The 12,849-nt window shown below is 38.3% G+C and overlaps 1 protein-coding gene across 3 annotated transcripts in view; it reads left to right on the top strand.

The window, feature by feature from the left end:
- The window catches only part of PDE1A (phosphodiesterase 1A), a 287,403-nt gene extending 276,415 nt beyond the window's left edge, over positions 1-10,988 (top strand). For all 3 annotated transcript variants that reach the window (XM_050916414.1, XM_050916416.1, XM_050916415.1), the window contains 2 exons: positions 6,944-7,063; positions 7,438-10,988. In XM_050916414.1, coding sequence (XP_050772371.1) covers positions 6,944-7,020 — 77 coding nt within the window. In that variant the 3' untranslated portion in view covers positions 7,021-7,063; positions 7,438-10,988. The remainder of the gene's footprint in view (positions 1-6,943; positions 7,064-7,437) is intronic.
- Positions 10,989-12,849: the final 1,861 nt, after the last annotated feature.

Consider the following 12,849-nt stretch of genomic DNA (forward strand, 5'->3'; position numbering starts at 1 on the left):
TTGTTTTCTGATCATGATAGTCTGATTTATTTTGTAAATTTAATATTTCATATTTATATTTTTTCTTTTACAAAGGAAACCAAGAATTAAAATCTATCAGAAGTACAAACTGTTCCAGTCAGTTACAATCACTGTTTTCCAGATATAAAATGAATTGGTTCTGCCCAGACTGAGTAGCCTGCAGTTTCAGTAGATTAGGTATTTTGACTGCCATTCTCACTTCAGAAATGTGTTTGATACACCTACTAAACCATTCATTTGGGAAAGAAATCACTTCAGCACACCCTTTAATCTTTCTTTACCATGGGCAGTTGTTCTGATCTCAACAGTAAATCAATCTGACCTACCATTTGTAGTTTAGAAATTTTCCTGGCCAATTCCGATATTTTCAGTTTTGTGAATCTAATAAACAGAAGAGATCTGGTGTAATTCTTGACTAAGGCCATGTCTACACTGCTCTACAATTTGGGTTATGAGGATATGAATTGCAGTACAGACCAAAGTGCTGTGCTGTAATTCCTCCATGTGAACACTGTGGACATGAATGTAAAGGTCCCTAATTTGCACTAATGTAGTCCTTTTAGGGACCTTTAAATTCATGCCCACATGGGGGAGCTACAGTGCAGTTTATTTACACCCCCTTTTTCTGAGCTGTGGGGCAATGTAGACAAGTCACCATGCTCGGATGTTATAGCTCCTTTTAATCTAGTAGAGTTTAGCTGTAGCAGGTAAAAAAGTTTCTACATGAAGTTCTTTGCTAATCGCTATTGTGATATGGAAAACATATTACATTTTACTGAGATTAGCTGAAGTCAGTTATATGCCTACAGAGGTGCCATAGATGATAGAATTAAATAAAGCCGGATTTGAACTTCTTTGTAGCAGTCTGATTTTACATTTATATTGTTATTAATTGCATTACAGTAGTGTCTGAAACTGAGGTCATAGATCCCTTGTGCAAGGCATTGCACAAATACATAGCAAGAGGTAGACCCCGTCCCTTGAGAATTAAAGAATGATGTTACCTGTGTACTTACCCATGTAGAGTGTGTAACATTGTGTCAGTGCTATCCGGAAAATAGACAATATGCAAAACTCCAGTCTGTGCAATTAAATTAAGATTAAACGAATTTGCAACATCCAATACCAAAGGGAAATCCCAGCCTTAAAAATAAAATACTTTGCGTTTCCATTTCAAAACTATCATAATTCAAAATAACCTCTGCACACTAAAACTAGCAGACCAGCCTACAGTAAATCCATTCTACCTGGGGTGAATTACCTTATCCTGTCACACCCTCTAACCAAGTATTTAGCGCAAAAATATAAAATAAAATAAAAGCTTGATCTAGAATCCCCACAATGTGTTGGGTCACTGTTTTATTTCAAAGCATTGTTGATTAAAATTGTGCTAAGTGATTCTAGAAGGAAACCTTAATGCAATGGTTCTTAACCTTTATTGGAACCTGCACCCCTTTGGTTCTCAAAATATGTTCTCGCACCTCTTAAACCTACATATATTTTTTGTTTGTATATTACAGTAATCGTTAAAAATTTATAATGTTAATAAATACATAGGTTTGATGAAACAAAGTAGTTGTACTTCTGTGCCTGTATTTAATTTATGTTTCTGATGATTTACCTTCTAAAAAAATCTGGCATGTCTCGCACCCCCAGAAAAGGCGTGCACCCCAGGTTAAGGACCACTGCCTTAATGGAATACAAAATTTAACCATTTAAAAGGGAGGAGATAGAGTAATCCTTTACAAAAAAGTCTTTCAGAAATTGATTCGCTATATAAACTAATATAATTCACCATCAAGAATATCATAAGTGTGCAAATGAACAACTTTCTAAAGCAACTCATTTTCAACTTTCTTGTGTATATCATATATAGAGTTTATTGAAATTTTTCAACTGGAAAATTTCCTCACTGGAAAATGTGGTTTCACCAAAGTCTATGTTTTCTTGGGAAAATGCCAGTTTTGTCGAAATATTTTAATTTTCTATTCAGATAGTCAAAACAAAAACATTTCTTTTAAGATGACATTATGAAACTAAATGAAAATTTTGTTTTGAAATGGTTGTCTTAATGTCATTTTAAGTCAAAATACCAATTCAAAACAATGTTTTTTATTTTAAAATGTTTGAGTCAAAAATATACAAACCTCTGCAATTTTTTGGAACATTTAGTTCTGTGAAAATGTTTTTATATTCTGACTTTTCCTCTCAATTCAGAATGAAAACAAATGTCAAAATATCTGAATTTCCCTAGGATGGAAATTCTGTTTTCCAGCCAGCTGTAATCATGTCCAAGTTTCCAGTATTCGTGCAAGTATCAGTCAGATAGTAAGATGCAAATCACAGCTGTACAGAACACTAGGTGATCAGTGTTTATTATTGTGGTGTATCATGCTGACTTTTGTACACTCTTAGGTGACAAAAGTGTAAGAGACAAGTAATGTTTGAGTACAGAATGGAATTAAGGAGTGTACCAAAGAGAAAAAGGAAGACAGTTGTGTTGTTTCCTCCTGCAGCTCATGTAAACTCTTTAGTCCCACTGGAAAAACATGATTGCAAGGCACGCCATGCTATCAGAAAAATCAATATTTGCTTCCTGCTAAAAATGTTTTCTCCTTGGGTGGAAAGGGAGGGTTGAGGGAAAAGCAAGTCAATGAGTTAATTAAGAGTCAGATGTGGAAGAAGACAACGGGATCTCTGTGAGCAGGAACCGGTGACCATAGAAGTGAAACCTGAGGTAGTTGAGAAGAGCTACCTGTTGAGGGCTCCAGGGAGTCATGAATGAATTAAGTATGCCAGCAGTGAAAGTGAAATATAGTTCCAATCTTCTCACGTATCTGTTGTTACCATTGGACTTGGTATCCATCCATCCTCCCCATAAGGCAGCTAGTACTTTTTCATTTAACTTAACAATGTAAAACTTGTAAACTTGCCATGATATTCATTGTCTTTACTATATAAACGTCAATAACAAAGAAGAACACATTATTATTATTTGTATTCCTGTAGTGCCTAGGAGTCCCAGTCATAGACCTCATTGTAATAGGTGCTGCACAAAGACAGAATGAAGAGAGAGTCCATGCACCATAGATCTTACCATCTTAGTACAAAATGAGACAACAGAGGGATACAGACAAACTGAGAGAACCTTTACTCTATGTAACCATTGAGAGGAAATCACACTTGCTCTGCAAAAAGGGAGAATATACACAATGTAAAACTAAAAATGACTTTAAAAGTGCTGTGGTGAAGAAAAGAGTTGAATGGAATACCCTTAAATACACATTTGTCCTGTAAGTCCACTCAAGGTTTTATGCTCTGTAGAAGAACTAGTATTTTATATTTACAGATTTTTATGAAAATATTTCTATAAAATGGGGTTTGTTTGGGATTTTAAAAAGAATGTCTACCATATATCTGTAACCCTAGTGCCCTAGAATATGGGGTAAGGTTTGGCTCGTAAAACCAGTGGAGTGTTGGGGAGAGGAGTATAGGGAGAGAATGGACTGGTGATCAGTTTGTACCACATCATGCCTTTTTATCACAGGGAGGTGTAATGCCTCTAGAAAAGATGATGGGGGCAAACTCCACAATGGTTCTTGGGACCCCTTGGTAAAAGGTACATCCCTTCTTTCCAGCGATGGCCTTTAAGTCACCAGCCATTGTACATGCAGAGTGGGACCCTGACTATGCCCCAACCCACACAGACATGCTCTTTTTGGATGGGTGTGCATCACCCTAGTGTTCCCTTTGCACTTCTGGGACCACAAGAAGTTACATTACCGTTACCTCCTTTGGGTGTGCTAGCAGGGAGGGCATGTCTCCCCTGGGTGATTATAGCCTTTTTCTTTTCATGCATGGGCAAATTTGGCTTCTGATCCAACCCAGAGTTAGTTGCTCCAACAAACATCTCTCAGTTTCTCAGACATTTTTGCATGTACTAGTTAGATATCTTTCTATCTGTCTGCATGTCTAATGTGCTGCCCATCACCATAGTACCTGCCCACCCAGTCCCAGCTCCCATGCCAGCAGTTTCCAAACCCTGGTCTATGGAGCACTTGCTGGTGCTCTGTGGAGAGATGGCACAGGTGATTCTTGTTTTATGCTGAGAAGAACAGAACAGATTTAAGGGAGAGTAAATGAAGAGCAAAGGGAGATAGCATGATTAATTTTTTTAATAGGATTAAAAACTATGCTTTAAAGACAACTAAAATACACAATTTCCTAATGGAAATGAGTAAGCAACTACTGCAGTCACTACAAAGATGTGAAGAGATTGTAAATGCAGGGCAAGGTGGTGTCACCATGCCTGCACATAGAGCAGGGTGATGGTCCTTGGCACCGTATATCAACTAAGAGGAGGTGCATGCGATGGCAAAACTCGGGATCTGCTGTCCTGGCATCTATCTGAGATTTAACTCTTGCAGGCGCTCCTAGTTCATTAACCAAACCTGCTTCCTGCTCAGGAAGCAAAACTGACCATCAAAAGTTTCCAAGGAAACACTTCCTGAAAAACAACTTATCTTTAATGTGTCAAGAAATACCGACGTTTAAGAAGCCAGTGAATCTGTGATTAAAAATGACTGACTATAGCATCAATCTGTGTGACAGTAGAGGACTATCCAGTAACTGCCAGTAGTATAAAACACACATGGGCAGTATCAGTTGATCACTGAAAGCCTCCTGGAGCATAAACAGATAGCATAGCAGCAGGAAAATCCACATCAGCAATGTGGCAATGTAATTGATGTTGGCTCAGATGACATCAGTTGATGACTCTCTGGCATATAAGTGTCAAAGGAGACATGGTAGATTCCTGGACCCCACTTCATACTTTTCCCTGCACTGAGTGTAATTATTTACATCAGTGCAAAAGGGTGTTTGGTAGTATTTTAATCTACTTTGATGCTGGTGTAAGGGGCTAAACAAGGAGCAAAGCAATGCTGAATCAGGGCACTGATCCTTCAATTATTATTAGGAGAAAAACATATGCTGATGTGGATAAAGAATAAGGTAAGATCAAAGTACAAAGCAATTGAGCTTTGATCAAAATGCTGCTCAGAGAAGCCTTGGCTGAACCATACTCCTTTGGAATATGCAGTTCCATCAAAATCAAAACACTTCACAAAATCATATCAACTTTGCTGGAATTTAACTTTGAAGGGAAAATGGAGGGGAAAAGTTCCAACTATGTCCAGATGTCCTGTTTTGAGATTCTAGGAACAAACATTTCAGTTTCTTGTTCTGAAACTTATTTTTTTTCCATTTTTCATTATAGCTTATAATACGAACTATAAAAAGTTGAAATCAAACTGAAACAGGTAGTGTGACCCAAAATGAACGTTTCTTTTCAGAATTTTACTTCATGGGAAATTTTGAAATTCTCAGTTTTTATTTCAGTTAGAATGAGGCCAGATTCAGAAATCTTGAAATCCTTTGTGAAATGGAACTTCCATCCTTCACACGGCTCTGATAAACATCTTTAGAAAGGAAGACAGAGGGGGGCTGACCTAGCTTTCCAAATACTAGAGCATGGCATTCAGATATGTGAAACTGCAAGGGACTGAGAGCAGGGGTGAAATCCTGGCCCCACTGAAGTAAATGGCAAAACTCCCACTGTCTTCAGTGGCACTAAGATTTCACCCATAGTGAATTCAATGCTTTTCCTCCTCCTTCTGTCTCCTTCCCTCTTTGATAAACTCTTCCTCTGACACTTCTCTACTAATCATTCTGTTTTCAAGCTAAATTCCTCTTCCTTTTGTTTCCTCCCACTTGCAGACTATTGTTTGTCCTCCCTTAAAGACTCTTCCTCTACTTTAATTCTTAGCTTCTAATAGTGCTTCCTTCCTCTTTCAAACATCTTCCTCTGCCTTTCTCTATCTCCCTATCTGGTTTTCCTCTACTGTCCTATGTTTCTCCTTGCTTTCCTTCCTCCACGATCTGCAAACTGGCTGTAGGTTTTATTGGTGCAAATCAGTGACCACAATGTGCATTTCATTGCTTAGAACTGAGCAGCTAATTCATATTCTATGTAGGGTGGACATATTTCACCTCTTTCTATAGTGGCAAATTGTCCAGTTTTTAATTTTTTATATTCAAAAATATTCACAAATAATTTCTATGATCTAAATACTGTTAATTGGGACTATTCAAGAGCTGAAATTCAAGCTGTGTTGCCTAGTTTTGAACGAATACATAAGTCATGTTGTATTGTTTCAGTTAGCAGACTGGACAAATGGAACTCTTAAAATTAGGCTTCGATTGCAAATTTACAGTATCATTGCTTTTCCAGGTGAAGCTCACCCCCAAAGTGGATTTAAGTAGCCATCTTCGCAGGGGTGAATTCTCCCCAAGAAACATTTAAAATTTGTACAGAAAATATATTTAATTTTTTTCTAATACTTCATTAACAATAGACTAATAAAAATTGCTTTATGTTTGTCTCAATTAATGTTCTGATCCAGCGCTTTCATTCTGTGTCTTTCCACATGAGTAAATGAAAATGATTAAACTCAATCCCACATATTCACTCTGAAAAGGAAGTAATAATTGAAATGTAAGTATAAGATAGGCAACCTTTGGAAAAGGAAGGAAAAATGTCCTACTTAGATGTAATACTACAATATGTTATCCACAAAACAGGTTCATACACTTCTACCTTGATATAACACAAGCCGATATAACACAAATTCGGATATAACTCAATAAAGCAGTGCTCCGGGGGAGGGAGGGCAGGTCTGTGCATGCCAGTGGATCAAAGCAAGTTCAATATAATGCGGTTTCACCTATAACCCGGCAAGATGTTTTGGTTCCCAAGGACAGCATTATATCAAGGTAGAGGTGTATTATGTATGAAAATGTAAGCACATTCGGTTGACTTGATTAATGTCTTAAGGTACCTTCCCATTTGTGTGTTTTTCAGGTGAGCCCAAACACTGTCAAAAATCAGAAGATATAGTAAAAGCCACTGAACAAAAACACGCTGTGATACACAACTAGATTTGCTACTTCTTAAACGCTTCAGACATTTTAGTCATGAGAGGTAATTTTACCATTTTTACCATGTCATAATTCTGTAGTGTTTTGGTTGTAAGCATTGCAGAGGGATATTAATTGATTTGTAGTATTAGAAAAAATATTTCCAGTGGCATTTTAAAAAAACTATAGAAACATTTCTGTTACTTGTAGGTTTTTTACTAATTTGGGGGCCAACTGACCCTACAGCATCTCCTTAAGAAGTGGGACAGAGTAGAAGAGGGAAGGACTGATTAAAAGAGTACCTTAAGTTTCTTTGAATTCTCTTTTCCAGGCTAAATAATCTATCTGAAATGTAGCACTATAAGAATTGTAAATACTTGAAGTTTCATGGTAGAGCGCATGTCACATCATGTATTTTCATTTTAATTCTGTTTGCAGGAAAAATAGAACAGCACTACAAGTTCCTAATTCAGCTTTCTGTGAGGCTGTCATCTCCTCTATCTACTCGTTCTTGGACCATGCCATTTTTATGGACAACCATTGGACAAAATAATGATAGTAAAAACCATAAAATCCTGAGCTGGTAACTCAAGGCACTTAAAAACTCTCAAGGTTTCAGATGTATTTGTAACTGTTTTATTTCCTCTTCTATTTTGCCTTCTTAAACCTAGCCGAATACTTTTTCAGCCAAAACTTGGACTTCATTTTATTCGCATCACTGAAACCAGTCATTGCCAAATGAGCATGAGATACATGTTGAAATATAAGGCACTTATCATTTGCACTGCTGGTAACCTTGATCTACATCCAACGGAAATGGAAAGCCAAAATGAAACTGCCACAGACAATCGTTTATGCATTCGCAATGTCAGATTTCTTAAAATGTTTGGAAACAAATTAGAATGTAGACTGTACAGAGAAATATTAATGTTGTACTAAGCATCCCATATGAACAATCAATGTATCCTGATGCTGTGGCTGCAATTTGGAGAAAATGTGGTGTTTAATGAAACCCGCCTTTGAAATATCGGTTGTAAACCTGTTAAGTAATTGTCAATGCTAAGATCAAAATATTCTAATGGTGTTCAGTAGGACCTTGGAAGTGAAGTCACACCTGCCATGGAGTTAGGTGTATATTGTTTGAGATCACGGCAGAGGAAATAGATACAAGAATGTTCAAGTGACACATTGGCTTCACGTAAGAAAAAACATGTATAAATAGTGTTTCAGATGGTATTGTGGCCCCTTACACTGAGCAGGAAGGGAAAATTTGGAGCCTTGTGGGTGATTCTGTTCATATGAAAACTCAGTGACAAGAAGTCAGGATAATCCATGCTGTATTTGGTTTATTTCCACAAATATTCATACAATCCTGTTTTCCCGAGCAGCAGTAGAAACATACAGCAATCAGGCAGTTAGTTTCCAGCCAGCACAGTGCCCAAGGGGAGGCTCCCTCCCTGCCTCAGCTTCCTTCCAGGGTCACATGACTACTTCTCCTATCTCACTCCCTCTAACTCTCACAATCTGCAATCAACTGCTCGCCCCTGCATCTGGAATCTAAAGGGAAACCCTGTAGCTCCACACTGCCCTCTGGGTTGCATGTTCTGAGCAGATGGCTTAGGCCATTAAACTTACAAGACTCCTTTAACAGGCCTTTGGGTGGTGACCTCCACAACCAACAACCCTTCATAAGCAGCCACTCGTCCTTTTCACAACATTATTCAGTGGGTGTGAAATTCACTCCTGTCTAGATGACCAAAATAAGACCAATGTACTATTTATTTTGGGACCCTAAGTGGGACTAAAGTGGAGCATAGGCCTCATACTGGTCCTCAGCAAGGTGAATTTCACCCGGGTTGAATAAGGACTAATGCAATAATCACAATTATGTTGATTTTCACTTGTGTCTTTATTTTTTGACTCTGCCTCTTTTTTGGCCTGCACACATCTGAGCAATTGTGATTGAACTGGGTATATTTCAAGCTCTCGATATTGGGGTTAAAGGATTTCCAAAAGGTGGAACTCATGTCATTCAACCCATAAGCCATATATTCACTATGCATATTTAGTGTGCATAGTTTTAATTTAAGAAATATTTGTGCATAGAGGGTGTAAAAAGTGCATTTAAAATGTTTTTGAATCCAGTCCAGAGCTTGTATTTAGCATGGACTTTCTGTACAGTGCAAATAACAAATGAAATGTTAACATGAAATTGTATTATATACATTATAACATAACTGTTTTTTTGGGGGGTGGCGTGTTTTTTTTTTTCTGAGTTAAGGATTTATATATATACTCTGCTAGAGTTTGGGCAGATCATTAGATACCTGAATCACTCATTTGTACCTTCTCATTCTTTCATTGAATGTTTTTTGCCTCCTCTTATAATATACTATAAATAATCTAATGGTTCCTTAGAGCCATTATGACAATGAAAAAGACAGTATGGTCATATCAGAAGTAATTTTGTAAATTCTGAGCCGACTAGGTACTGTGGCAAAGCTTCCTTTGAATTCAGTGGAGCTTTGCCTCAGTAAGAGTGGAGTCAGAACTTTGGGATTTTGCCATGTGGAAAAACATGGGGCTAGATTTTTCAGATGTGCTGAGCATCCGCAGCTCACACTGAAGTTGGTAGGAGCTGCAGGTGCTTGGCATCTTTGCAAATGAAGTCAATGAAATCTTAGTGTTATGAGAGAATACCAGTATTTTCCAAACATGCCGTTCATGATTCACGGAGACTAAAAGCTTTGCACAAATGCATTAAAAGTTTGACCTCCACATTTCAACTTTTGACTTTTTTCAGAATTGAATTTGACCTCTCTGCTGTATCTATGTCCAGTAGTGATTTACACACAGCAGACATTTGTTACTGAAAATGTATTTACCAGCAGAATTCACTCCAGAATCTGCAAGGCACTGTGTGCCTTGTGTGAGGTGTTCAGCACACTCCACTCATATTGAGCACCCTCAACTCCTTGGCTGGGAGTTAAGCGAGCTATACACCTCATAGGAGGTATTCGGCACCTTCCATGACTGGATCATTAATCTGCAAATGTGTCTTGTGTATAAATAACCTGACTTGCCAGTTTATATTCAATTTTTAAGCATTGTGATGGACTGCATTGAAATAGTGAAGAAGGATGCTCCATTTTCTCAAGTATGTCTTCTAGTTAACATAAGTTAAGTTTCCTTCTTTCTTTGCAGTAAGATTGTGCCAGTGTTTGACCCAGATCCTGGGTTATTTATAGAGGTGAAATTTACCTCATTGGAGAGAACCAACTTGAAACCTATGCGCCAACTCATTTTACTCTTCAGAATATGGCATAAGGGGGACTTAAATGGTGTATAAACCTTGTGCTAAGGCCTCTGTAGGAGGATGAATTTCCCTCTTAAACATTTGAAGATGCACTAACACAATATTGCCTGGGGCTATAAGGAATGGGGTTTGTGTATGCATCTCCCCTAGGGCAGTGTTTCTCAGCTGGTGTGCTGTCAGGCCTGAACAGGTGTGTCACAGAATTTTTTGAAAAAACTCCATGTGAGAACAAAAAACCTTCCCATGTATTTTAATTAGCATCAGAGCTGGATTGCATTCTGTACTTTTGCTGTCTGGGACAAGGCTCCTTTCAAATATTATGCATGTGTCACATTCCATTTCCCAAAGTGAGGTTAAGATAGCAAATTTTACTCCTGTGGAAGGGTGGTGGGAACGAAGAAAGAAGGGGGGAAGGCACCTTCTCATTGGCCATCTGCCTCACTGCCCTGCCTCTTCCAGAGGCAGAGCAACCAATCAGAGCTCAATTTCCCTCCCTCCTCCTGGTCTGGGAGCAACAGGTCAGCTCCTCTGTCCATCCCACTCCCTGCAGCTGCTACTGGCTGAGTGGGGGGGGGAAGAGCCCCTGGAACCACCCCCGCCCCCAGCCTGCAAGTGGAGTGTGAACCCTGCTGCAGCACTCCAGGGTTGGAAGGGGGGAAGAACCCCAGGAGAAGCAGAGATGGGGGGGCTGAACTGGGGGGTGGGGTTGGGGGTACTGGGGGGCATAACTGTTGGGGTGGGGGATCTAGGAAGACAGAATTGGTGTGAAGTGGGGACTAAGGAGATGTGGGGCAGAACTTGTGGGGCAGAATTGGGGTCTTGCTGGTGTGAATGTGTGAGTCAACTGAAAATACTTGTCACAGTCTGTGCAATAAAATTAATGATATTAGAGTCTAGCATCATTAACTGTATTGTATAGACTGTAAATGGCAAGGGTGTTAAACTGCTTAAACTGAGAGGATAAGAGGGTGAGTTCATCTGGAGTCAATATGGTGGTCTGCCTCAAAGTAACAAGGTATCAAGGTGTGCCGCAGCAGAGAAAAGGTTGGAACCACTGCACTATGGAAATTCACTCCCAGAGCACCATAGATAAGCATAGTCCTCAAGTTTCATTTTGTATTTTTATCTTGAGTTATCTGACGAATATATCCTGTAATATAGTTATGGATTATGATTTAGCCAGTATTTTTATTTAATTCTCAGCCTACAACTCTTGTGTTTTTATTCTGCTGTACGTGTCCGTATTTCCTATGATAATATTGCTAAATAAATCATATTTGAGGGCAAGGATTGTGAAACATTTGAGTATCAATACAAGTTTGCTTTACTGAAGCATGTTTGATCATTTGCATATGGATTGTCTTTGGAACAAATGACACAGTATAAATGGATTTTACCAAATCCTTCTCCCTTTTGTGACTCTGCACTTTTTTCATGCCGCCTCCTAGTTGCCAAGCAATTTTGCTTTCCTCAAGGCCATCTTGAAATTAACTTTTTTTTAGCTGGCCTGCCACAGTTAACCTTTGCATTTATGTTCAGACTTGGGCTTGTCCCCCTAAATATTACTCACATTAAGGAAAACATAACCAGCTAAACATGGGAACTTTCAAACCCTGACCCTGATTGGTTCCATTGAAGTCAATGGGGCTATTAGTGTGAGTAAGAGTTTGCAAGACTGGACCCACATCTGGAGCAAAGGGCTTAATCCAAAGCCTATTGAAGACTCTCATTGACTGCAGTGGACTCTAGATCCGAATACCTGGTTCCCATCCAACTCCCATTGAAATCAATATGAAATTTACAAGGGGAGATAAATAAAATCAACAGATTTTCTCTATTATATCCCATCCCTCTTTATTTGTCTGGTCTATGTCTACTTTAGACTGTGAGCTCCACAAGGCAGATTTCTTATCTTTCTGTAAGGCTGTAAAATGCCATACAAGGCACTATAGAAATAATAAATAATTTAAAATAAACAATGATATTCAAGACTTCAGTGGTAAGGGTGTAACAATAGATATTTAATCATGTATTTTAACTGAATATTGGTGTGTAGTGATAGCCAATGACAGCAAGAGAGAAAATTAAATACAAAACAAATGTTCAACTGCAACTGTCAAGTAAAATCACAGTACGTAAGTGTCCTATCTAATTCTTTTTCTGAGGGTCTTTATAGCTAATGTGCTATTTGGTATTTAATTAGTATTATCAGATGGAACCCATGCAAATGTGTTAAACCAAAATCTGTTTTCACTTAAGTGGGTGTAAATCCTGTGGAATTCCATAGATACCAAAAGAGTAAGTCAGGATTTGGCTTTACAGTGAATTAGCTGAGAGCAAAATTTGACGTGTCATGTTTTACATTGGGATTTTCAAATGCCCCTGAAGGATTTAGGCATCCAGCTCCCACTGACTTTGAACTCCCATTGACTTTTAAAAATCACATCCTTAGAAAACCAAGATAAGCAAAATATTGGTTTCTGATGCAATGTAGTGGTTTTAATTTATTTTTAAGTAAAAAAAAATTAAAAATA

Source organism: Gopherus flavomarginatus, chromosome 10, assembly GCF_025201925.1.
Source record: "Gopherus flavomarginatus isolate rGopFla2 chromosome 10, rGopFla2.mat.asm, whole genome shotgun sequence".
Taxonomy (NCBI): Eukaryota; Metazoa; Chordata; order Testudines; family Testudinidae; genus Gopherus; species Gopherus flavomarginatus.